The sequence below is a fragment of the Falco peregrinus genome, chromosome 12 (genome assembly GCF_023634155.1).
Source record: "Falco peregrinus isolate bFalPer1 chromosome 12, bFalPer1.pri, whole genome shotgun sequence".
In the NCBI taxonomy this organism is placed as follows: domain Eukaryota; kingdom Metazoa; phylum Chordata; class Aves; order Falconiformes; family Falconidae; genus Falco; species Falco peregrinus.
Genome location: NC_073732.1, coordinates 29,755,527 through 29,780,083, shown reverse-complemented (window position 1 = coordinate 29,780,083; position 24,557 = coordinate 29,755,527). Strand labels below are relative to the sequence as shown.

General features: G+C 38.2%; 1 protein-coding gene and 1 long non-coding RNA gene across 4 annotated transcripts in view; one reads left to right on the top strand and one right to left on the bottom strand.

The window, feature by feature from the left end:
- The window catches only part of RNF13 (ring finger protein 13), a 44,357-nt gene that overhangs the window by 13,410 nt on the left and 6,390 nt on the right, over positions 1–24,557 (top strand). For 2 of the 3 annotated variants that reach the window (XM_055817041.1, XM_055817043.1), the window contains exons 4-9: positions 1,132–1,257; positions 5,960–6,047; positions 7,817–7,907; positions 8,876–8,981; positions 12,599–12,646; positions 14,017–14,110. In XM_055817041.1, the coding sequence (XP_055673016.1) occupies positions 1,132–1,257; positions 5,960–6,047; positions 7,817–7,907; positions 8,876–8,981; positions 12,599–12,646; positions 14,017–14,110 (553 nt within the window). The remainder of the gene's footprint in view (positions 1–1,131; positions 1,258–5,959; positions 6,048–7,816; positions 7,908–8,875; positions 8,982–12,598; positions 12,647–14,016; positions 14,111–24,557) is intronic. The other variant, XM_055817042.1, reaches the window with a different exon arrangement.
- Positions 8,988–21,591, bottom strand: LOC114011150 (uncharacterized). Its single transcript, XR_003552953.2, has 3 exons — positions 20,473–21,591; positions 13,348–13,473; positions 8,988–10,012 (listed from the first exon to the last, which is right to left on the bottom strand). It is a non-coding gene; the product is annotated as an uncharacterized LOC114011150 (long non-coding RNA).

Here is a 24,557-nt window from a genome sequence, read left to right as displayed (position 1 = left end):
TACATGTAAACTGGCAGTTTATATATGTGAACTGTATATATATAAACTTAGATACATTATATATGTTTAGGCTGACAGTTCTGATGTATGTTTATATGTAATTATTATTAATACACAGGTGGTGACATCTCTATATCTAAAGCTGTCAGTGAAAACAGATTTTAAAGGTCTCAAGAATGTATCTAGGACTGTAGCACTAATTCGTTGATCCCACAGTAATGCAGCTTCTCATGATCTTTATTTGCATAAAACAAATTACTTCCTATTTTCTAGCAATGTGCCACTCTTTATCTGTATGGTAATTTGCTCGATATTTAAAAATGATTTAAACACATGTGACTCTTGCAGGAATAATCTTGTATCAAATGATGCTCCCATTGCATTAGTGTCCAAAAGCCTGTGTCACACTGTGACTTTATTGCACAAACACCTTACAGAGGAAGTAGTTTTTCTGAAGAGGTGTATTTCAAATGAAGGGTAGACATAACTCTTTAAGTGTACAGCCTGGATTTTTCTGTATCTTGGTAATCAAGGTCTGTTGTGAAGAGACTGACAGAAGGGAATCTAATTAATACCAATCTAATTATTAACTAACTAAAAATATTAATCAAGTTAATAAAGAAGCTCCTTCTCAGGTGATGTAGAGGTTTGATCAAAAAACCAAGCATATTCTAGTAAAGGAAAAGGGAAGGTCTATTCTTTTTGAGCTAGAACGAATAGTATTGTGCAGTATGCATGATACTGTTCTGGCATTTGTCTTGGGTAGATTCCATATCAGCAGTGTTTACAGAGCATTTACAGTAGCAGGGAAGAAGTTTCAAGGGAGTAGTCAACCCTGGACTCACAACATTGCTGAGAAGGACTAGTGTCAGTGCATTCGAACTTCAGATGATGTAATTGGAAAAAAATTATATTTTCTTTTCTTATTCTTTACAGGCATAAAGATTATGATGAATCAAAATAAATAGCCAGGGACGTAGCTGAAATCTTGCTATGATATAGGACTGAGTTGATAAGAATTTGTTTACCTATTGTATGAAAACATGCAGTTTTCTTTCCTTGCACTTGTCGGCCAACCCTTTTGTTAAAACAAAGAGAAATGAAGCTCCTGTTTCTGTTCCTGTTTTCTAGGGATTCCTAATAAATTCAAAACCAGAGAATGCATGTGAGCCTATAGCCCCACCTCCACTGAAAGACAACTCATCCAGTGCTTTTATTGTGTTAATTCGAAGGCTTGAGTGCAACTTCGATATCAAGGTAAGATTTATTTTTTTATTATTATTTCCCCCTTTCTGTTTCAAGGCCTTAAAGAATTTACTGGTGCTTCAGAAAAGTATCTGTTGCTAACAGCAGGATAGCTGCTGATGGGAAGGGAAGGGAGAATTTTACTGTCTACAGGCAGATAAAGCAGTATTGTAGTGTGATTTGGTTTAAAATTACCTGACATGACAAATAAGGATGACAGATGTGTAGTTTTGTAATAGAAAGCATTCAGTAGCAATATCAACTTTTCCTGCCAGTTAAGACTCTTCGCTGCCAAGAGTCAGAGGAGATTAGGGAGTGGGAATAACAAAGCACCCAAAATCTGCAAGCCAGTTTCCTGATTGGTTTTTCTTTTTAATATCTGGATCATTTTCTTGTGGCTCACACTGAGACCCTGTGAACAATAGTAGTGTCGCAGCTGGTTGACGGGGAGAGGAGACAGTGCACTGCCAGGTAGAAACAGGAACAAGTAGCAGGATGGAACTGTGTTTAAATGGGTACAATAGCTAGATATTATATTATGAAGTTTTTATATTATAAAAAATTTGACCAGCAGCCACAGTGGAGTATTCCCTGTGTTGTTTCTAAAATACAAATGGGAATTATTTGTGTTTGGTTAGGGTTTATGCTTTTCTTGAAAATTACCCTAATACATGGGACAGCTAAGGATGTCTTAAGGAAGACGGGGCTTTTCCATTTGTTGTTGACTTTAATGAACTGAAAGGAGATCCAACAGTTTTTGCTGCTGTGTGGTATGTTCAGTTACATGGTATTGCGGTTAAACGTGTAAATTCTACCCAGACTGTAGATTCCAGCTGCAGATGCAGACTCTGATAATGTAATCTGTCTTTGAATCAAACTCGGGAGTTCCAATATTTTGTACTGTGAAACCTGTCACCGTGTGTGTATATAGCTTAGTGGGAAAAGGAAGGGCAAGTGACTATTTGTCTTTTTCATGTCCCCATTGCCTGTATAATTTTCATGTCCCCTACACTGATGGGACAGTATTACTGCTGAAGACACTGTTAAAAGAACAGGCCAGAATTTTTCTAGTGGAATGCATTTTAAATCAAAAATACAGCACATGCTTGTTTGCTGAAAACAACTTGTTTTATTGAAGAAGTTGGCATTATGACCAGGCCTTCAGCTTTTTTACTTTGGTGCTAAACCAGAAGAATGACATCTCCGTTGTTGCCACAGGAATTCCGAGAAGCTTTGGAAAGCTGCTTAGCTATAAGGCAAGAGTCAAATGAGGGGAAGACATGCAGAATTGCTTTTCCACATAGCTGTCAACTTAGTAAATGTGAACACTTAAACTTTACACATCTTGAGTTGCCACACACTGACAGCAACTCCGAGTTTTCCTTGTGGAAAATTGAAGATTTATACATTACCGTTGAGTGTATTGGTCAGTTCTTTAAGGACTAAATCACGCTAGCTCTGTAAGAATTTTTTTGTTCTATTTTATATTTCAATTAGTATCCATGGAATAGTAGATTCCCACAGATTTCTTTTATTAGACAAAGAGCGAGGCAGAAAGTGGATCAGAAGTTCCTAGGCAGGCATGGGTATCTATGTACTTGCTGGCCTGTGAATTTATATTATGTTGTTAATACTATTGCAATATTGCATTATATAATTTCATACATACTACAGCATTTTGTCCTGAAGTTTCTGCCAGGAAGTGGCATGTGCACTGAGATGTGAGTTGTATTGCATATCGGCTACTTCACTGACAGGATGCACAGTCTTTAACAGAAACTGTTTCCTCTTCCCTTACATCTCTCTATCGCCATCTAGTGATTTCTTACAGGAAGAACTGTGTCACAGTAGGAGAAGGGTAAAGGCTGGAAGCAAGTGGAAGCGGTTCAGAGCCTTTTGGAATGTGTCTCTTCACTTAATACAACTGATTTTTACTGCTGTTTCTGTTGATGACTGGTGCGGGAAGGGACTTGTCAGGAGTGGGCAGTGCTTTGCTTTCCACCCCTGCACAATTACAAAACCTCTTTCTCAAGCCTGCATTTAGGGTCTGGTTATCAGTGAGTCTGAAATGTGTTACTGGAATCATGTAGGAAGCATCACATATTTTCTGGCTATATAAAAGGTTTGGCAAAATAAGCATAATGTAAAATTGTGCTACATGTGGAAAAACTTACTAGAACGATCTGAGATTATATGTGATTTGAGTAAACAATACCTTACTTTATTAATATATTAAATTGCCTCTTTAATGTATTAATTTATTAAACTGCCTCTTTAAGCACAAAAGCTAGCAAATGCATCATTAAACGTGGTATCTTTCTATGTATGCACGATGGATGTTTTATCTCATGATGTAATATTGGCCAAACTCCCAACCATGCATTTATGTTTATATCTATAACTGATTATTTTTTTTAATACTGGGGTTTCTCAAGGTGTCTGCATTTTCCAATAACATTGTTCTGCTGTTTGTAATACAGTTTTTAGGAATATGGGTGGACAATCTAGATAGATGGCACTCTGAGGCATGTAACCGTTGAGTGAAGAGTTGATTGTCATTTTCTTGTAGTGGAAGGTTACTATGCAGTAAGAAATTAATTCCTGAAGCTGTACCATCCTGCTTAGATGTGCATCAAAACTGAAGCACTAACCCATTTTTACATGCAATTAGTGGTTTTGTCTTTGGGGCCCTGGGTAGGAGGGGAGAAGTAAGTTACAACTTGACAAAATAATTGAACAGACAATTGCTGATGCTTTTTGCAGCTCCCTCCTGGTAGCTGGTGCAGGAGGTGTCTGGCTGTGATTGTTTTAATAGCACTTCTTGATCCAGTAACCCTCTGTCAGCTGAACATCTTATAGGCATGTTTACATACAGTTTTACACAAAGACCATCACTTTATAATCCAATAATTAAACCAAGGACCTATGTTACAAGTAGGTAGCAAAAGTGTGTAGGGAACTAAAACATTTCCTTAAGTAATATAAATTATTTACTACCCTGAAGGACATATTTCAGTGTATAATGGACAGTTAATAAATGTCTATCAGAACATGATAAAGAAATGAGCAAACAAAAAATTTGTACTACATAGAAACCATCACTAACCACCATAGCACATTCGTGTGCATATGAAGATTAAGAACCTGTGATAACCAGGCAGCTTTAAGGGTCAGGTCAATGAACTTTTGTATTCCTTTCTTCAGTTTCAATGCTTGGTGATCTGTGATGTGTGTCATTGACTCCATTACTGCCATTGTGTGTCATTGACTCCATTACTGCCATTCTGTGTCACAAGCTCAGATACATAGATGTTCAGTGCTTTTAAATCCTTTCCTTGTCTTCAGACTTTTTATTAAAAATTCTCATGCCCTTTTTTTTTTTGCCTATTTTTGCTGTTGTGCAGCATGCAAAAAGGCTGTGTATTTCAAGTTTGACCTGGAGAACCTTTTTTTAGAATAATCAGTGGATGTTCTCCATCTCTACAGCTCATGTTCCTCATTATTGTGTGTCTCTTGAGAAGAGACGTATATTTTCCCCTATCTTAACTATGAGGGTGGAGGTCTTGATAAAGAGCAGCAGAATTTTCCCCTGGGTTTTTCAGATCTGGTGATGACAGTCTGCTGTAAAAGAGGTGGTGGTGATTTCTTGGCGAATTAGTGCAGGAGCGGACCAGGTTCTGTAAGGTTGGTCTGTATGTATGTATGTGGTGCTGGATTTGGTATTTGTTGACTGATTAATAAAGCTGTTGTGTTGTTGCAATATCAGAACGCTGTAGCTGTTCTCCAGTTTCAAAGGTATTTAAAGCTGTGATCTTTTGTTCAGTTGTACTTAATGATTGGTTGTTTGCCTGTTACATAAGTACGTACTTGCATTACAGTGGCCTGGAATAAATACATGCATCTAAGTGGAAATTAAAGCTATTGCTGTGTCCCATACTGTCTCAGTTCAGAGCAAGTCTCTCCAGCTATAGCAAAGTTTTTATTGCATAGTTTTAAACAGGAGGTAAATACAGGATGAAACAGAAACGTTCATCAAGGTTATCTAGTGCTTTTTGCATCTTGTGGAGTTTTTATACTGTCATGAAGGCATTATAGAAGTAATATCTAAAATGAATAGTTGTAACTTAGTTATGTTTTCATTAGTGAATCACTGCAGCAGATGCCATTTACATGGACCTTAGTCTTGGCTTGTATTGTCAAAAAGGCAATATATATCAAATGTAACTGTATACAATGCATTTATAGTTTTGTACCCATATTTATAATTTTGTACTTCCATGAGAAAGCTTCTGAATACTTGGGCTGTCAAGTAAGATATTTACCCATCTCTAAAGGTACAGAAAAGATAACTGCTCATGTAACTTCATGATTTATCAAGTGGTAATTTCTAGTTTACCCAAGTAAGTTAGTGCCTTTTAATTATGATTATATATTATTCTTACCTACCCATAGAAAGTTTTAAATCCTGTTTTTAATATCTGTAAAAACTGTTGGCAGATAATATTAAGCAATTTTCCTGGAAAAATAGTGTTGCATGAGTGTAAGAATAATTATGAGATTACATTTTGAGAGGTGACACTTGTTTTGTAAGTGAAAATGATGATGTGCTAATATTTATAACTTCCTGAAAGTGTACCTTGTCTTAGAGAGGTTAGACAGCTTACTGTATTTTGAAGTAGTACTCTTTCTAATAAGTATTTTGTATGGCTTACAGGTTTTAAATGCACAGAGAGCTGGATACAAGGCAGCGATAGTTCACAATGTTGATTCTGATGACCTCATAAGCATGGGATCCAACGACAGTAAGTACAGGTATCACTTCTTCTCTCCTGTTTGAAAATCATTTCACCCACTAGAGTTTACAGTGTTAAAATCAGTATAAAGTATTATGGTGAACTCTCACTTTAAAAAAACAGAATACCAACAGAACAAAAAATACAACCAAAATCCCCAGCCCCCAAAGAACACTGCCACACCCCCTCCAGAAAAAAACAGAAATCCTTCTGCTTTTAACATTTTTAAATGGAACACGTGTGTATAAAACCATGTATACTTGTGTATTGTTTGTGGTATTAAATTTGTAAATTCTCTGAGTGTTTCTTTTGTTTTTCCTTTAACTTCTAGTTGAACTGTTTTGGGTTAAATGGTTACATTTATGAAATAGATTTAAAGGGCTGATGTGTTGTCAATTAAAAGCAGAAAAGTAAAAAGCTACCCTTTTGGAAGGAAATCAAACTTTAAAATATGACCTTTTAGTGTTTGTTAGTCCATTTTGTTGTTGTACTATTGTGTACATTTTTCTGTTCCTTTGGACAAGTGGATTCTAATTTCATATGAATACATACTACATGTACATATCTTCAGTTTTTCAGTTGGAAAAAGAATGTTGAGACACCAGTGTGCCATTTACTGATTACTCTGATGCTAGCTTTTCCAATTTTAACCCTTCATGGAGTGAATGTGTTCAGAACATCTTATAATCTAGTAAAAATACTAGGTTTCTTTTGTGGTATGTAGTTTTTGTCTGTAGAGCTGTTAAAACTTTTTTTGTGGCATTTCTTTATTTTGTCTAGTTTTTGAGCTTAATATGGAACAAGAGCATAAATGAGAACAAAAAAAAGTCTTTCCAAGTGGAAACACTATTGGATAAACTAGGAAATGAACTTTCAGCGAACTAAATGGCAGTAGAGTAGCCCAGAAGGCTACGTGAAAGTTGTTTTAATGAATTTTCAACCTGTGTGAATCTTATTTTCAGGTTTTGCTGAGAAATCAGTGTAGAACAGATTCACAACAAATGCAGGCTTGGGTTGTGTGAGGTGATGCTAAGCTATGTACGCTTTTGCCTTGGGGAACCTAAATGCTTTGATACTGACTAACGAGGTGCTTTGACCCTTAAATTGAAGCATAAGTCAGATGTACAAATCTATATAAAGTAAAGCTGAGGAGAAGGTTTTCTAGAATATGGGATTTAATTTTCAGTTGTGTTGCATCTTCTAGGTTTATTATTGCCTTCACTGGCAAGCAGAGAAGGGGAGACAGTTACATCCATTTTCTTGAGACTGATACAAAGATGTGGGATTTCTTCATTCTTCTTTCTTCTTTTTGACCTTTTCCAGCCACAGCTGTTTGCAGTGTGGTCATTTATGTTTAGGGTGAAATGGAGGGAAGAAAGATTAATTAAAATTTACAGTACGAGATCACAAAATCATACAAGTTGCCAGAAATTCTGGAAATCACTGGAGCTGTGTGACTTAATAAAGTCTGAGTAAGAACAATTTTCTGGTTAAAGCTATTACTCTGATTCCGTTTTTTTTTTTTTTTTGTCCAAATATTTTGGGTTTATGCTCCCTTAAATATTCCATTAAGAATTTTCATTTCTGTAAATGCAATAAAGTCTAGATGCGTTGTAGGAAAAACAATACCACTTCTTACAGGACAGAAAGATGTAACATGCATGTGCTTCAGTCTCTGTCACTATTAAAATGTGTCTTCATGTTGTGTAGTCTCATAATTTTGAAGTCTTATGAGTGCCCATAGAGTGTCTGTGTAGTAATAGTTCTGTTTCATACAGTTGAGGTTTTAAAGAAGATTGACATCCCTTCTGTCTTTATTGGTGAGACATCAGCTAATTCTCTTAAAGAAGAATTTACTTATGAAAAGGGGTAAGTTAACCTTGCATACAACTGTTACTCCTTGCATTAAGTCATTGCCTCTCATTAATATTTATGGATTTAAAACAGGGTGTTTTGATGGCAGAGGCTATAGGTATTCCAGGTGAAACCTTGTACCTGAGAGCGATGAGCAGAAAACGTTTTAAAAACTAATATAAATTGCTTGCCTGCAAGAGGGTTACCAGATATTTATCAAACACTACTTTTTTCATTTTCATATAGCATTAAACATAGCTAATGGTATACGAATCACAGAAATGTTCATGAGAGTATGCATGTTTCAGATCTAAGAGTGTGTTCTTTTTACAATGTATGTCAGTTCCCATTGAACGCAGGTGCTAGTCTTTAAAAAACAGAATTTTAAACACCATTCTTTATTAATAGTTCTAAGACAAGCCTGAAGTAACTTTCTATGCTAAGTGAATCTGCATGATGCATTTACAATAATTCTAATGGTGTACATGATTAGGTTTGCCCTGCTTCTGTTCTGCTTTTAAGTTAAAAACTTGAAAAGCACTGTGGGAACAAGATGGTTAAAATATATACCTCCAATAGGATGGAAAAGGAAGCGAGTTTCATATTATTAGTCTTATGATCTTGCTTCAGGTATCTCTGATGTCCTTTCACTAAATTAATCAGCTAGTTTTGAGTAGACACCCTGCTGATGAAACTGCTTGATAAGTAAAGTGTGGCTCCACATGAATAGTAGTTACAGAACTACTACACTTATACATTGTACCTTTTTGGGTGTTTCTGACTGCTTGTGCCAGCTTACTAAATTGACTTTACATTATGTGGATATCGGCTGAATTTTCTATGTTGCTGTGCACAGGTAGGTGTTCTTTTAGTGTGTCTAGCGATAACATTTTATTTTAATGTTTTTTTAATGTATTTATTTTAATTCATTGTTCATTAAATTCTAAATTACTGAGAAACTGTTACCTTTTTTCTCCCCACAGTGGCCATGTTGTGTTAATCCCGGAGTTCAGTCTTCCTTTGGAGTACTACTTAATTCCATTCCTAATAATAGTAGGGATCTGTCTTATTCTGATCGTCATATTTATGGTAAGTTCCTTCTTTTAATAACGCTCTTTCTTTCAAACAAATCATCACAGAGCTGTCACTTAAGTGAAGGGGTATAGTAAAGGAACAGAGAAAGCTTTGTGTACTGTGCATACCTGTACCGTGCTTACCTGTAATCCTTTATTGTCTCACTACAATAAACAGGTGCAGAATTTTGGCAAAGTGATACAGGATCCTGCCCTTAGAATGTTCTACCTGGCACATAACTACTTACAAAGAATTGTCCTCACTTCTGCTCTTCAGCTGCACAAGTGCTTTCTTTTTCACCCTGTAAAGAATGACCTGTCCTCATGCTCTCATACACTGAGTTTGTCCCACCTGACCAAACTTGCGCTGCTTAATAAACGTTAGCCCCACTGTTCCACAGTGCAGGTCTTGCTGGTTTTTACTGCAGATACACTAATCAGTCAGCAAGCTCAAAACCTGTTACAGCATGTATCATACAGCATATACATCACCTATAGAGGTTCTCGGTTGGGCATATGTCTCCTGTAAAAGGTAAAATAGCCTAGCTATACATTATTTCAGAATACTTAGCATCCCACTTCTTGGAATCTCTGCTTGTCTCTGACCAGTTTATTTTACCTTTTGATAACAGTTGATGCATTACTTGATTTTTATATAATATTTTCACAAAATACTTTTTCCTGTGTTAGTGGTTTTTGCACTGTAAGTCATGCATTTAATTGACAATCCTGAGCATGTTTGTCCCAAACAAAATTGCAGCAGCTCTGTGAAAATAAAGCAGAAATGATCAGCTAGTGAGAAGGTAAAATTCACCAATGCTTTGTCTTGTTTGATCTCCTGGTAATAACCTTGCTCATAAAGGATCTTGTCTCCGTTAATTAGGTGAATGTATAGCCTTACCATTGTATGCTGAAAGTCAGCAGCTTGAGGTGAGGAGAGATGGTATTTCTGAAGGAGTCTGGTCACCAGGGATATTCTGTAAACATCTGTTCTGAGACCATCAATATTCCAACTTGAGCTTCACTAATAATCTGCTTGTAGTGCACCTAAGTTGAAAAATCAAACAAAATACTGGTTATCTTAAGAAATGGAATGAAGAAGGCTATGAAAGGGACTGTAGCATCATTTGGAAATCATAAGTACTGGCTTTGTACCGTATCAAAATACGGTCTGAAACCCTGATCCATCATTTTTCAGAAAGATAGTAATTGGGGAATGGAGAGAAAGGTAATAAGAATAGTTAGGGGCTCTGTAACTTAAAGAGCGATTTAGAAGGTTACCATTGAAGAGAAAACTAATGAAGGAGGGGGAACATATGAAAACTGTAATCATGAGGAGCGTGAGCTTGACTGATCATGACCACTGCCGTGGAAATTAAAAATTAAAATAGACTAGTTTTACTCTCAGGATATTTCTTCTTCTTTTGCTTCAAGAGTTTCTCACCAGTTCAGCTGCTTTTGTTTTTAGATGGCAAGTTAGTTGCAAAAATTCCTTATGGACTTCAGTGCTGTCATCTTCAGGTCAAGAACTGAACTGTATTACAGACTAATTTCACCAATTGCTTTAGCAAGGAACTAGTTACATAATGCACAAGGCTAATCCCACTGAAAGGCCACCTCTCCTTAGAACTGCAGATGTTTCCCTCACTATGAAAACAGCTGTTTTCTGCATCAAAGGTGGCATGACAAATGTCAGAGGAATGAGGTAAATAAATTTGTACAGTGTTTGTTGTTGGGACATAAGTGAGTTCTCTTAGCAGAAGCTATCACAGAATGGTTTGGGTTGGAAGGGACCTTTAAAAATCATTTTGTCATGTCTGTGTTGTGATCCTCCTCCCCTGCAGCTATCAGCAGGGGCATCTTTTCACTAGATCAGGTTGCTGAAAGCCCCAACCCACCTGACCTTGAACACTTCCAGTGATGGGGCAGCCACAGCTCTGGGCAACCTGTTCCAATGTTTCACCATCCACATAATAAAGACTTTCTTGATTATGTCCAGTCTAAATATACTGTCTTTAATAGATACTGATTCTTGAAAACTTGACCTTTTAAGAACTGCGTATTTTTGTATCAGCGTGCTGATGCTCCAGATAAAAAATATTTTTTGCTTGATGTGTGAGTTTGAGCTTTCAGGATTCCAAATTAAATACACAGGGAAGAACCATATACACAGTCCAAAAGGAATAAACAGTTAGTAGGTAGGATTAGCTATGAGAAGGGGAAATAAACATTTGGTGAGGAAAATTTCAGGGGTTTAAACTAATCTCCAGTGCTGTCTTTCCTTGCTTATGCACTGTGAGGAAATGTAGAAAGGGGCACGTCTGTAAACTATGATTAAGAATTTATTTTTCCAAATTAGTCCCAGTTATAAAAGTAAAGGCTTTGAGAGGCCTGAATTTCTCTTCTGTTAGTGGTAATAGGTAGTCAGTGCTAAAATTAATTGTTCTTTTCATGTCTTAGGATCTTGTAGAGGAAAACCAGACAGGAACCAGGAGAAAATTATATTGTATGTCTGCAAGTCAGGATTATCTATAGTGTGTATTTGGGACAGATGTCTGGATGGTTTTGGAAGGAGGTTTTATAATGTTGAAAATTACAAAGTCCATCTACACATCTCGTGTTAAACTGAAAGGAAAAGGGAAGAAGTCTTTTAAAAGTGTTTTCCAGAGTGTAGTACAGGTTCGAAGGGGGAGCAGGATAAATCCAGGCTCACTGGTGGTAAGCTATGGGGTGGCATGATAATGTTTGATGGATGGTGTGCTTGCGAGGGCTTTTTCTCTGCTCCGTGATGTACCAAGTAGACTGGGACACATCTGAATGTGTGTACGTTGGCACACACAGTATGAGGAACAAACAAGAGGAACTAGAGCTCCCACAGCTACAAAATCATTGGCGTGAGACTTAGTGGGGAGAGTGCTGCAATGGACAGTTACAGGCTGTTTTGGAGAGATGGGCAGGGCAGGTGAGGCAGAGGGGTAGCACTGTGTGTAAGGGAGGGGTTGGACTGTACAGCACTTGCATCAGGGGATGAAATGGCAGAGAGCCTTTGAGTAAGGATTAGGGGAAAAATTGATACAGTAGATGTAGGAAAGCACTTGGGGAAGTGGTAACTCCCAGCTGACTTTGAACTTGTATGTGGTTTACTGCTGCAACTGAATGCATGTAAGTCTGTGGGCCTGATGGGCATCATGCCCGTCTGCTGAGAGAGTTGGCCGATGGTAATAAGATACCTCTCTCAGTTATTTGTCAACAATTTTGGGAATTTGGAGAGGTCCCCGTTGACTCGAACCTAGCAAATATTATTTGCTCTGTATTCAAGAAGGTGAAAAAGGATGACTCCATAATCATAGGCCTGTCAGTCTCGCTTCATTGCCTGGTAAAATTACAGAGAAAATTATTCTGGGAGTTTTTTAAAAACACTTGAAAGACAGTGTGGTCATTGGTCAAAGTTAATGTGGGTTTGTGGAGGGAAAGTTCAGTCCTTACCAACTTAATGTACTTTTATAACAAGATTACCCATGTAGTGGACAAAGGAAAAGCAGTAGATGTGTGGAGCTGTGGTTTTTGGCATTTGGTTGTTGGTTTTTTTGTTTTGTTTTTTCTTAGCAAAACTTTTGATATTGTCTTTTACAGTCATCTTCTGGACAAAACATCCACCATACACTAGACATGCATATGTCGGTAGGTGAACAATTGACTGAAGGGATAGGCTCAAAAGGGTTGTAGTAAAAGGGGTAACATCTGGCTGGCAGCAGGTCATTAGTGGTGTTCATCAGGGTTCAACTTCACAGCCAGGTGTTTTCAATGTTACTATCAATGACCTGAACACACTAGTTGAGTGCATGTGAAGCAAGTTTGCCAGCGATATGTAAATGTATTGCCTTGAGTGTAGAGAGGCCTTAACAGAGGGATCTTGGTAGATTAGAGAACTGGACAATTAACAGGTGCAGTGAACTTGATCCCAGGGAGGTTCTCCAGGTTGGATTTAATCCTCATTCATTTGTGGTTTTGGCCCTGCTTGTTTCAGGGTATCTTGTTTTGAACTAAGAAATGAATGTGAGACTCTGATTGTTACTAAGTATCTGAACTGCAGCAGAAAAACTGTAGTTTATGCATACAGCTCATTGTTTACTGAGGTAAAAAGAGTCTGAACAGTTTAGATCCAAATAGGCTTGAAAAGTGAAGCCAGGTGCAATGCAGAAGAAGAAATCTATTTTGCCAAAACCAGTTAGTTTCAAATGGCCTAAAATACTATTTGGCCATAATATACATACATTCATACTTTCAAAAAGATTTCTTGTGAAGTATATCAGTGCCTTCTGGGGATTCCTGAAGTGAGAGATATTAATGCTGTTTATAATATTAATACTCTCAGTGTTTACCTTATCCACAGGGTAGGTATGTGTAGAGCACCTCTGCAGACTTCAAAAGACTTGGTAGTGTGTTACTTTGGTTAAGGCCTTTGTTGTTTGTCGTCATATTTGAAAAAGAATGTCACATCACAGGTGCTGGAATTAGAAATCGAATAGAAGTAGCATTAGGGACTATTAAGAAAACTGAAACAGAATCCATAGTGTAGTTGAAGACAGCAAGTAACTATGGCTTGAAGTAACTCCTTTGCTCCTTCCCAAACTACCTCTAGGTACTATGAAAACTGATAAACATTGGAATAATCCTTTAAAAGAGCTGTAATAATAATCTAAAAGTGTAAGCAAAACTAGTCAAACTTAATAAATTGTATTTTGCTTTGGAATGTGCCATCCCACTGTGCATGGGCCTTGTAGCGAATTGCAGTGATGGCTGTTATTTTATATAGTATGAACATAATTTTTTTTTTTTTTTCTCTCCTTTCAAAAAAACCTTGTGTATTTTCAGTTTATAGTGCCATGGTCGTGGAGAACATCCTTTAGGCTTTATTCTTGAGTCTGGGCAAGGGAAGCTGGGGTTCCCTTTTAACTAACTTACTGCGAAGACTTGTAAATAAAAACTTTTATTGTTCTTCTGCTGTTTCAACTTGCTGCTCATGTTGTCTTACTTATGTCTGTTTCCAGATCACAAAATTTGTGCAAGACAGACACAGAGCAAGAAGGAATCGGCTTAGGAAGGATCAGCTTAAGAAACTTTCTGTACATAAATTTAAGAAAGGCAAGTGGATCATTCTTTGTCTAACTAGTTAGACCCTGTTGTTTTTAACACCAAAAAGACTCTATATTGAGGGGGGTTGTAGTTTTGGAGATAATTTTGAGTACACTTGAAATAGAATTTGGAGTGAAAGCACTCAATTTGAATTGGCCCTGTTATCACTGAAGTAGGTAAATTCTAACATTTCTTTAATGGAAACAGAGCAGACTGTGGCTGAGAATTAAAATGCTGCTTAATGCGCCACAGAATCTGTACAGAAATTCCACAGAAGGTCCTTGTTGTGCCCTCCTTAACAGTAACCACAGCAGTTGCTTGCTGTGATACAGTTTCCATTATTTGGAACTCCCACCTGCAGCACTGCATCCAGCTCTGGAGTCCTCAGTACAAGGAAGACATGGACTTGCTGGAGCAGGTCCAGAGGAGGGCCACAAAAATTATCAGAGGGATGGAACATGTCTGTTATGAGGATGGGTTGAGAGAAGAGAAGGTGCTGGGGAGACCTTAGAGCATCCTTACAGTACCTAAAGGGGCTGGCAAGAAAGCTGGAGAGGGATTTTCTGCAAGGGCATGTAGTGACAGGACAAGGGGGAATGGCTTTAAATTGAGAGTAGAGTTAGATTAGATACGAGGAAGAAATTCTTTGAGGGTGGGAGGCGCTGGCCCAGGCTGCCCAGAGCAGCTGCGGGTGCCCTGTCCCTGGCAGGGCTCAAGGCCAGGCTGGACGGGGCTCTGGGCAACCTGGGCTGGGGGGAGGTGGCCCTGCCTGTGGCAAGGGGTTGGACCAGATGACCTTTGAAGGTCCCTTTCAACCCACACTATTGTGTGTTTCCATGATTATTTGTCTGGAAACCGCTAAATACTAGCGGCACAGAAGTTGCCTGACATTGTAGAGACTATAAAAACAAAACTGTCTTGTGGGTGTAATTTATCTGCTTTTCCCGAGGATTGGTCCTTTCATTCAATCATGATAGTTCTGTGAGGGCAAGAGCAATTCAAATTTAATGCCAAAATACTTGCTATTGCGATTCTTTGTAGCGATGAATTTTATGCAAGGTCTAATAACAAGATAAGAAATAAAGTTGTTACTTTATTCAATGAAGTAGAAAAGCTACCTTAAGTCCTTCTCTGTTGTAGTCTACTCCCCAACAGTAGAAAAGAACCTGATACTTTCCTTCTCCATTTTGCTTTTTAAACGTGTTACCATTTTAACATCTGATTGTTCATTCATACAAGCTATTGCAAGGTATGAGAAGAAAAGGTGGAAGATGTATTTAATTGAAATGATTGATTACTACATAACACATTTCAATAGAGAATGTATTTGCTGAGGCACAGTGACTGCGTTAGGGGATATGCCTGGATTCAAGGATAGAACCACTTACTGTTCTTTGACCTCGATAAAGCTAGCCTGCATTATTAATGACATTGCTCTCGCTTTATGCAAAGCAGATGTTCAATTTGAGTAGGTACCATATTAGTGCAATGTTAGTCAGCCTCACTGGGGGGGGAGCAGGGGGAGAGGAAAAAAAAAGTGGGTTCCTCTGCAGGGTTGACTGAACCTTGCTGTAATGACCAATCTGTGCTATTGCTATGGAGTTAAAATTAACTCTAAAAAGTGTGCTTAAGCCAAGAAAGCCAATACTAATTTTGTTTCCTCATATTAATTCTTTATGAAATCTAACCAGAATAAAAATACAAAGTAAATTATGTTGCACTTTAAAGAGAAATTTGCAAGGAAAATGTTGCTTCAAGGAAATCAGTTAATCTCTTTTTCAGCTAACTATGTGCATCTGTAATTATCTCGGACTTACATCACTAAGTAGCCAGTCTATGAAAATCTTATCACTGTTTTCCTCATTCTCCTTCCTCTTTGCTTTTGCTGAACCTTACACAGTATGAATTGTTTGGAGGGCAGTCAGTCATTGTAAATACAATGTGGCCGTAAATATCCAGCATATCCCCTGTGTTGAGTGGCTTATGAACAACAGAACAAAAAGCTTATTTTTTTTTTTTTTCAACTAGGATTTCGGTTTCTTTAAGCAAATGATCACTTTGGTTCTACTGCTGTGAAATTAATACCTTGCATTGCTTTTTTAAAGTCCTTTTGCTAAAAGGACAAAATTTGACCCAGTACTTGCAGTTTATAACCTCTGGCAATTACAGTAAAAATATATTGCTTCGTGTTTCTTCGTGAAAGATATAATTTCTCAGGACATTATTGCAAAATCCATTCACTTCCTATCCAAACAATCTTACTTTTGCTTTGGAAGGATAGGTGAAAGTAACTCCTGTGGGCTATAATCCTGTTTTTTAGGAATGCAGAGTTTTGTCTCCAGCATATTCTTAAAAATCTGTTCATATTGAAATGTTCATATTGAAGCTAAAGACACTGTAGATGCTGTTCTTTCTTGCATTGGTTTGTGTATCATGAATCACTGCCTAACAAATGGTTTCACTACTGTAAAAGGCATATTAAGGGAAAGCTGGCTTTAATGGATTTCTGGAATTTAATAGGTTGATAGGCAAATGATGATGTAACGAAGAGGATTGTTCTGTAGAGGTGATTGCACTCTGACATACCTGAAGAGTTGTTAACACAGAAAATACATAAATCATCTCTAAATAGGATTTGAGTCATGTACCACTGTAACACATGGGAATCTTTTACTAATTTCGGTAGGCTTTAGATCAGGCACTTAGTATTTTTGTAATGAATGGAGAATGCAGTAACAGAAGATTTGGCACTGACTATCTTTGCAAAGTTCTAATCAAGAAGCCTCACCTTCGAATAATTCTACAGAATGCTGCATACATATAGCAGAATGTGTTTTCTACACTGAAGGAGTTTTGGAGCAGTTGCCTTGTTGTGGTTCCTTACAAAATGGATTGCATTTTGGTCATGTGAATGTTTGGTGAGTGGGAGTTGATACCTTTTGTATGATGTCTTTATAACAAAAGTCAACACAGCAAAAAAGACATATCCATTTAATGTGCCTGTAACTTGATTGTTAGCAAATCTGAACACTCTGAAGGAAGCTTAAGATCTGAATTGGTATGTATTGTAGAATTTATTTTCAGAAATATATACTATTATATCCAAGCTAGCCTAACTACATTAGAATGCAACCTAGGCCAAAACTGGAAAGATTTTTACATCTTTAACTGCAATGAAGTTGCAGTGTAACCTCTCACTCCTGTAAAAAGAAAATACCATAACTTGAGTGAAGATAGTATGCTACAAAAGAGATGTGTCTGCATATTATTAAGAAATTAAAAATGAACTAAGTAATATTTTTGTACATTGCATGTCAAAAGTTAGGATCTTAAATGAGTGGTTAGATGCCTGACAAAGAATCTAGAATTTGGGAGGTGCTACATCCGTAAGACTTCTAAAAAAGAAAAAAAGTTCTTTCGTACTTCAACACCTAATGAAACAGTTTAACTGGAGACAGTCAGCTTTGAAATCCTTTATGTACACGTGGAAAAAAGCCCCAACACGTGACAAATAATAAGCTGTAAGAGTATGTGTCGTTTTAAGTAAATACACATTAAGTATCATGTATTGAATCTTTGTATACGTATCTCTATGTGCAGATTGATACATATAAATGAGCAATAAGTGGGAAATAGATGTATCTGAATGCCATTTAAAAATCTGCTTCAGAGTGTCGTTCTGCAGTTTACTGTGTGTTCCTAAATCTAGTCTTTTCCCTCCACGTGAGATTGTGATGGATGTAGTTACCATTCATTACTGACCCATCTGCTTGACTGCACAGTACAGTAGCAGTTTAATAGAGATAATAAGTCACAAGGTCTACTGATGTCTTGGCAGCTTCATTTTTCCATTTTTCATTGTTCACAAGTATACATGCATGTGGGTGTATAATTCTGTTTCTGAAAATATTTTTTTTATTCATATGTGCCAAGTAGAAGATAATTTTGCTTTCTATAGGCTCTTCATGCACAGTTTATTTAGGCAAGCTAGTTTATTTTGCAGCAGTTTCCATACGTCCTGGTTTTGCTGATTTTTGGTAGTTCTGAGCCAGCTTCTGAAATACAGTAACAGGTATTTGAGAAAAAGATGTCTGTAAAACGTCCCTTTCAAAAACTGAATGTTCTGTTCTTTGAGGGGCATGTGATCACGGAGGTGAAACTAACTTGGAGACTAGTCCAGGAGGCTGCAGGATTCATGGAGAAACCATACAGGCAGCTGTGCTTAGGCAGGCTGGTGTTTCTGGTCCTGGCTGCTGTGTGGGCTTGCCTCCCTTCCACAAACCATGCTGAGAGCAAGAAGCTGGGTAATAGTGTTAATCAAGCTGTGTAATGACCTGTTGGAGTAGTGTTGCGGTTGGACTGCAGTTGATGGATCCAGTGGGTGCAGGTGAGGCAGCTGGGCTGAGGGCTTGTTGCCTATCACTGTGCAATGAAAGATGGGGCTGTGAAGTTGGGTGAGGTAGGCTGGGATACATGGCCTTGACAAGAGTCAGAGAAATACCTTTGCTGCAGTTGGTCGGTATGGTGTCAGTTAGGTCTGTGGCCTCCATGTTTGAGAACTTCAGCATTGGCCTTATTGAGACAACTTCTATCTGTATTTACCTGGCCTAGAAATGGATGTGATGCTTTACTGCTGCATCACTTTTTTTCTGAATGTGTTGCTGTTCATTTGCCAGGGGATGCCTTGGTGAGATAAGCCTACTCAAGAACTGTGTGCTATCATTTTTCAGGATTTTCTTATACCTGTTGAATGACTAGTGGAGAAAAAGACAGTTGTATTTTTTTCTTTTTTCCCCTCTGGGGTATCATGCCCTTGACAGTACTGACTGTCCTTCATTTTTGTGTTGAATGTGGTAATAACGTGCTGATTATAAATGATTCACAAATATGGTTTGACTAATAGAAACAACAGAGAGAAGGAATGTCACAGGAAAAGAGGAAGTAATTTCTAAAAAAAGCTATAGCTGAAATACTTTGCTGTGTTAACATTAAATGAAAACTCGTATGTCAGTGATGTAGGTCTGGCAGTGATGGACTCTTACTTAATCTCTCAGACTTTTCCTACCTGCCCATTAGGTGTTTTTCACTCTCCTGCTTTCCCTTTATCCTGTTGCTGTATAGTAACTATCAGAAAGACTGTGTTTATAAGTGGTTCTCATGTCCACTGCGCTTATTTTCTGAAATGCCAGGTTACAGCAGTGTTATTTTCCAGCAGCAGGTATCAGCTTTGCCTTTATGTTAAATACTATATATTAAGAAAAATATTATTAACCACATTTCACAGACTTTCTCTGCCACCACAGAAGCCCTTGGGATTTATCTGTTGGGAAACAGATGAGAATTTGATCTTAATCATGGATTTCTGTTAATTAGAGAATAGATCTATGAACTGGTGGGTCCTGAGTTGCAGCTTCTACTCTGATTTACTGCGTGCCAAGATAAAATAACCTGTTGGCTTTCTTTTCCATCCCTATAAAGTAGGATTGGGAATATTTATTACTTTGCAGTGCTCTTGTGGAAATTGAATACTTAATGTTGCAATGCTCTATCAATTCTATGGGTTGGGGTTTTTTTGTTTAGGTTTGAGGATTTTTTTGGCATTAAGTCTTCATTTTATTGCCTTCTTGGTTTAAGAAAGTTTGTAATGAAAGAAATTCATGCATGTGTACTCTTTTACTGTAATTCACTTTTGCTGACAGTGAAGCACACTGCAGATGTGCTCCTTCACTGATCTCTTGCAGTCTTGTCTACCTTCTTTTTTCCGTTGTCAAACCACTAGCTTTAGCAAAACTGTAATTTAAACAACTTGCAGTGTCTTTGTTAATTGTACCCATACTGCTGGCTGGTGTATCTGATGTGATCTGTAATAACACATCGGGCAGTAGGTAACACAAGGACTTTACTGCATTAGAGATCAGTTTATTATTACATAGGTATGAGTAGTTTTCAGCATCTATCTTACACTCGCAAATAGAGAAATGCTTTTAATAATGTGGAGAACTCAGCTTCTAAGGATGTGTTCTGTGCCTTGGTTTTCTGTCTGCTATATAACTGAGTACTATTTAAAATACCTTGTTGTTGCTATACCTTTGGAAGGGAGGAAGGTTAAAAGTTTTTGTTCTGTTTTCTTCTAAACTGGAAGTGTTAGGTGCAGGCAAAAGACAGATGCAGTAGAAATTCTGTCATGGCCATCATAAAATAGGAGAAATCAATTGTAACCATTATTTTGGTAAAATGAGAGGGCTTATTTTGCTTACTTTTGCTTATTTGGGGAGTTTAGGTTGCACAGGGAATACAAGAGCAAGCTTTATGAATGAGGCAAGAAAAGAATTGTATGCAAGTAGGCTTCTCTTATCCTTCCAAATACATACCTAGTACCACAGTTGATAGCCCTTCCCATGCTGTATGTTCCTTCTGTTTTCATCTCTAATAGATTCCAAGTTTCAGTTTTGTCTGTAGCACTTCTGAAATACTTAAGTCCTTTAAAAAAACCCACAAACTTAACAGAACAGCAACAAGTCACAGTCATGATCCTGTGTAAGATTCTATTCTGTATTTTCCACCCTGCAGGAGAGATTCTAGATAAACACCACCAGGTGTTGTACGTATTTTTTAAAAAAATGACAGCACCTTTAGAAAAGCCCAGAATAGAACTGTTGCCCTGAATGTGCTTTATGCTGAAAATTTTTAAGTCTACAGAATGCTAGTTGCTGTAGACTTCAGAGAATTGTGTGCACCACAGTATGGGTTTCTATCGTAGAATGATTCTCTGCACTACAAAAATCAATCCTGTGTGATTTTGATTTTTTACATCATAGTAAATGTTATTTTGATATTGGAATGGTGCAAAAGGCACCTGCTAATAATGCAGCTAAACACATCCATTAGATTAAATAGCTCTATTGGTTATGAGCTGGCTCAGTTCTTAGCTCACTTTTGTTAACATCTGAAAAAGAAGGCTTGCAAAAATCCTGAATCAAGGCAGTGGAGTGCTTGTCGTCTACTCTGGTAATGTGAAATATAAGCTGTGTCCCTATTTAAAAGCTGAAGCTACAGTTATTTCTATATGAATGCTATTAGGCTACTACTGTAATTCTTCAGTTTGGTTTTTATGATTTTTTTTTTAAATGAGAAAGTATTGAAACATGATCAAGGCTAATTGTGCAAGTTAGATTGTTTACAGACTAAATGGGAAAAGCTGTTACACTCCATTTATTTGAGGTTTTTTGCGTTTTGGAATTATGCTTAAGATTATTTTTTTTATATCTGCAAAGAAAGTTTATTTTTCTCAGTGAAGTTATTGTTACACAGTTAATGAAAAATCCTGGTCAAGCTGCTTTTTAGAACTTTTAAGTCTTGAATTTTTCATGTTTGTCCTTTATTAGTGATCTTATTCCAAACACAGAAACAGAAAAGTAGTGCATCTTTGCTCCTTTTCTGTCACTAAACAACTTCATTTTGCTGATTCTCTTTCCCCATGAACCAGTACTTGAAATTTGAGATGACAATAGAGATTCATCTTTTGTGTCTCTACCTCACAGAAGATTCACTGGTGTTTTTAGCGTTCTGCAACTTCCTTGGAAAGTTCAGCTCCTTCACTGCCAGTGCACAGCTCTTCATTTTCCTAATGTCATGTCCTTGGTCTCCGTATGTGTACTTGACAGATACAGAACAGTCACGCTGAGTTGCATATGAAAACTGAGGTCTTTGAAAACTGACTATTTAGATAACCTAATGTAGATAACATTGCCATCTGTAGAAAAGCATTGGGTTTAGCAGCATGGTATCAAAACGTATTTTGAGCTGAGTTTCTAAAAATTCTGTCTTGTCATACAGTTTTGTTACAGTAAAGGGAAAGCTCTGCTACTCTTGGAGCATTTGTGAAGGACATATTTTCTGAGTAATGCAATATCTGCCTGCTTTCTTCACTCCCAACCTTCTTGATAATGTAGGTTAAGTTCATGACCCAAATCTGGGCCTCCTGTTTTTTGAGGAGGCTCATTTCAACACATTATTGAAATCTGCCCCGTGATTTTCACCTTTTCCCCAAAACAACATTTAGACAACTTGTGTTATTATATCAACTGTTTTCAACGAGCTTGGAGCATGAACTGTGCCTCTGATTTCTCCCCAGTTTGTCTCATGTATGTAATCTGGATGGTGCTTTGGGAAGCAACAGGGGAGTTGCTATGAAATAAAACCTAAATTTGTGCTAAACAATGTTGTGTCACAGATTGCTCTGTGTGGTATGTGTATGTGGAAAGGTGAACTATATGCAAGGGATTCTTGGGGCTGTTAATGCTAAACCTAGCATGCATCAGTCTTACACATTTAAATCAGATGTCTCTGATGTCAAACCTCAGTGATGTGCAGCAATGAAGTTTTGGTGTGGCAGATAGTAAACTTCTATCAAGTCTTTTTTTGGGCTGGGAGAGGATTAAGGTGATGCTGTGGGGAGTGGGAGTAGAGAATTGAGTTGTGAGGATGACTGATGAAGAAACACTTGTGGGATGGATGGGGCTAACCTTAAGTGGAGTTTGGAAGGAAGTAGAAAAGGTTGAAAGGAGATGGGGAGAGCTGCCCTAAGGGGCACCGCGAATAAGATATGCCATCTCAACCCTTCTTTTACCTTGAGGCAATGAGATCACTGGGGCCTCCATTTCTCTTACTGGGAGTCTCTGCCTTGCTGTATGCCTTTTCCCATTTGTATTTTGATATGAGAGAGCGAACCTTCTCTGCACATACTCTTTCTGATGGAATCTACATCTCTGTACCTCCTGTCCTGGTTTTGAGTGGGAGAAAGTTAATTTTCTTCTCAGTAGCTGGTACAGCTGTGTTTAGGATTTGGTGGGAGAACAGTGCTGATGGCATGCTGATGGTTTCAGTTGTTGCTAGGTGATGCTTATACTAAGTCAAGGACTTTTCAGCTTCTCAGGTACTACCAGTGGGAAGGCTGGAGGGGCAGGGGAAGCTGGGAGGGCACACAGCCCAGAGAGCTGGCTAAAGGGCTGTTCCATGCTGTATGATGTCATGCTCATTATAGAAGCTGGGGAAAGAAGGAAGGACGACCACAACGATACATTCAGAGTTATGGCACTTGTCTTCCCAAGTCACCATTATGTGTGATGGAACTCTGCTCTCCTGGAGACAGCTGGATGCCACACCACTTCCCTAGCTCCTTTGGTGTACAGTAAACCCCAGGATGTTAGCTAGCCCTGAGGATGGTGAAAATATAAACAGTGAGCACTGGGAGTTTAAGCAGCTGTGAAGACGGTACAGGTTAGGAACCATCAGACTTAGTGGGCTAGGACTGCTATTACAAATACTTAGCCAAAATACGCAGAGTGTGACACAGCTCTTTGGGGCCACCCCCAGGATATTGCCACCTGTATCTGGGATGTCTGTTTCTTGGACAAGGTGGTCAGTATAATCTTTTTTTCGTGAGGCATGCCGTTGGTGCCTTTCCTCATCACAAAGTATATGACCAGGATGCAGGCACCTGAGCACCACGTTGAACAGATGACTGATGACTGCCCTTATGATAGCATGTACAAATACGCATTGCATCATTTGACCCTGTTACTATCCAGTTCCTCAACCAAACATGTCAGTCAGGTGATAGGAAGGCTTGCAGTTTAGCCTGCTGGCACATGTGCTTCTAGCCATGTGACAGAGAGGACTTGATGGGAGGAGAGGCAGGCTGGGCTAGTCCTGTTTTTTCTTGGTATACTGTAGTTCAAGCATCTGAAGAATACTTCATGGTCAGGAGAGTGTGCAAGCCCTAGCAAGCAGCTGCTTGTGAAGAGATGGCATGGTACTGGATGGTGTTAAGACAGGAGAGTTCAGTTGTCTAAAAGTGCTAATGGCATACTAGGAGAACTACCATCTGGAAATAGTGAGTAGCCACACTGGATGTGTTTAAGTCGCAAAAGGTGTGTGAAAGAAGAGTTCACCAACTTTTGCAGATACAGTGGATTTGTGCACATGTCCAGAACTTTTCCCATCTTGACAGAGCTGAGCAGATACTTAATCCAGCTTATGTCAAAGCAAGGGATCCAAACTGTGACAGGGACCCTTTCACTGCTTAAGTCCCTCTTGAGGCTTGATTGGGTAAGTATTCACAAGACCTGTAATGAAATGCAGCTCCTTAAAAAATGAAATTCAGCTATCCGTTTATTTTAAAAGGTGTACTTTGCACTATCCACCTATTGTAGTCTAGTAATTGGCAGTCTTAGGCAGGAGGTGGGGGATCTAGGTTCTATCCTAGTTCATTGTCTTCTAGGATTAAGATATTCATTTCCATCTTCTTCCAGATGCTATTCTCTTAGGAACTTGCGTTGCACATCTAAAGCCTTGACCTAGAACTAGGTTTGGGGCAAGGGAGCGGTTTGGCCCTTTACCAGGATTACTTTCTGATGGTCCTGAAAGGCTAGTTCAGAATATCACTGCTCCAATG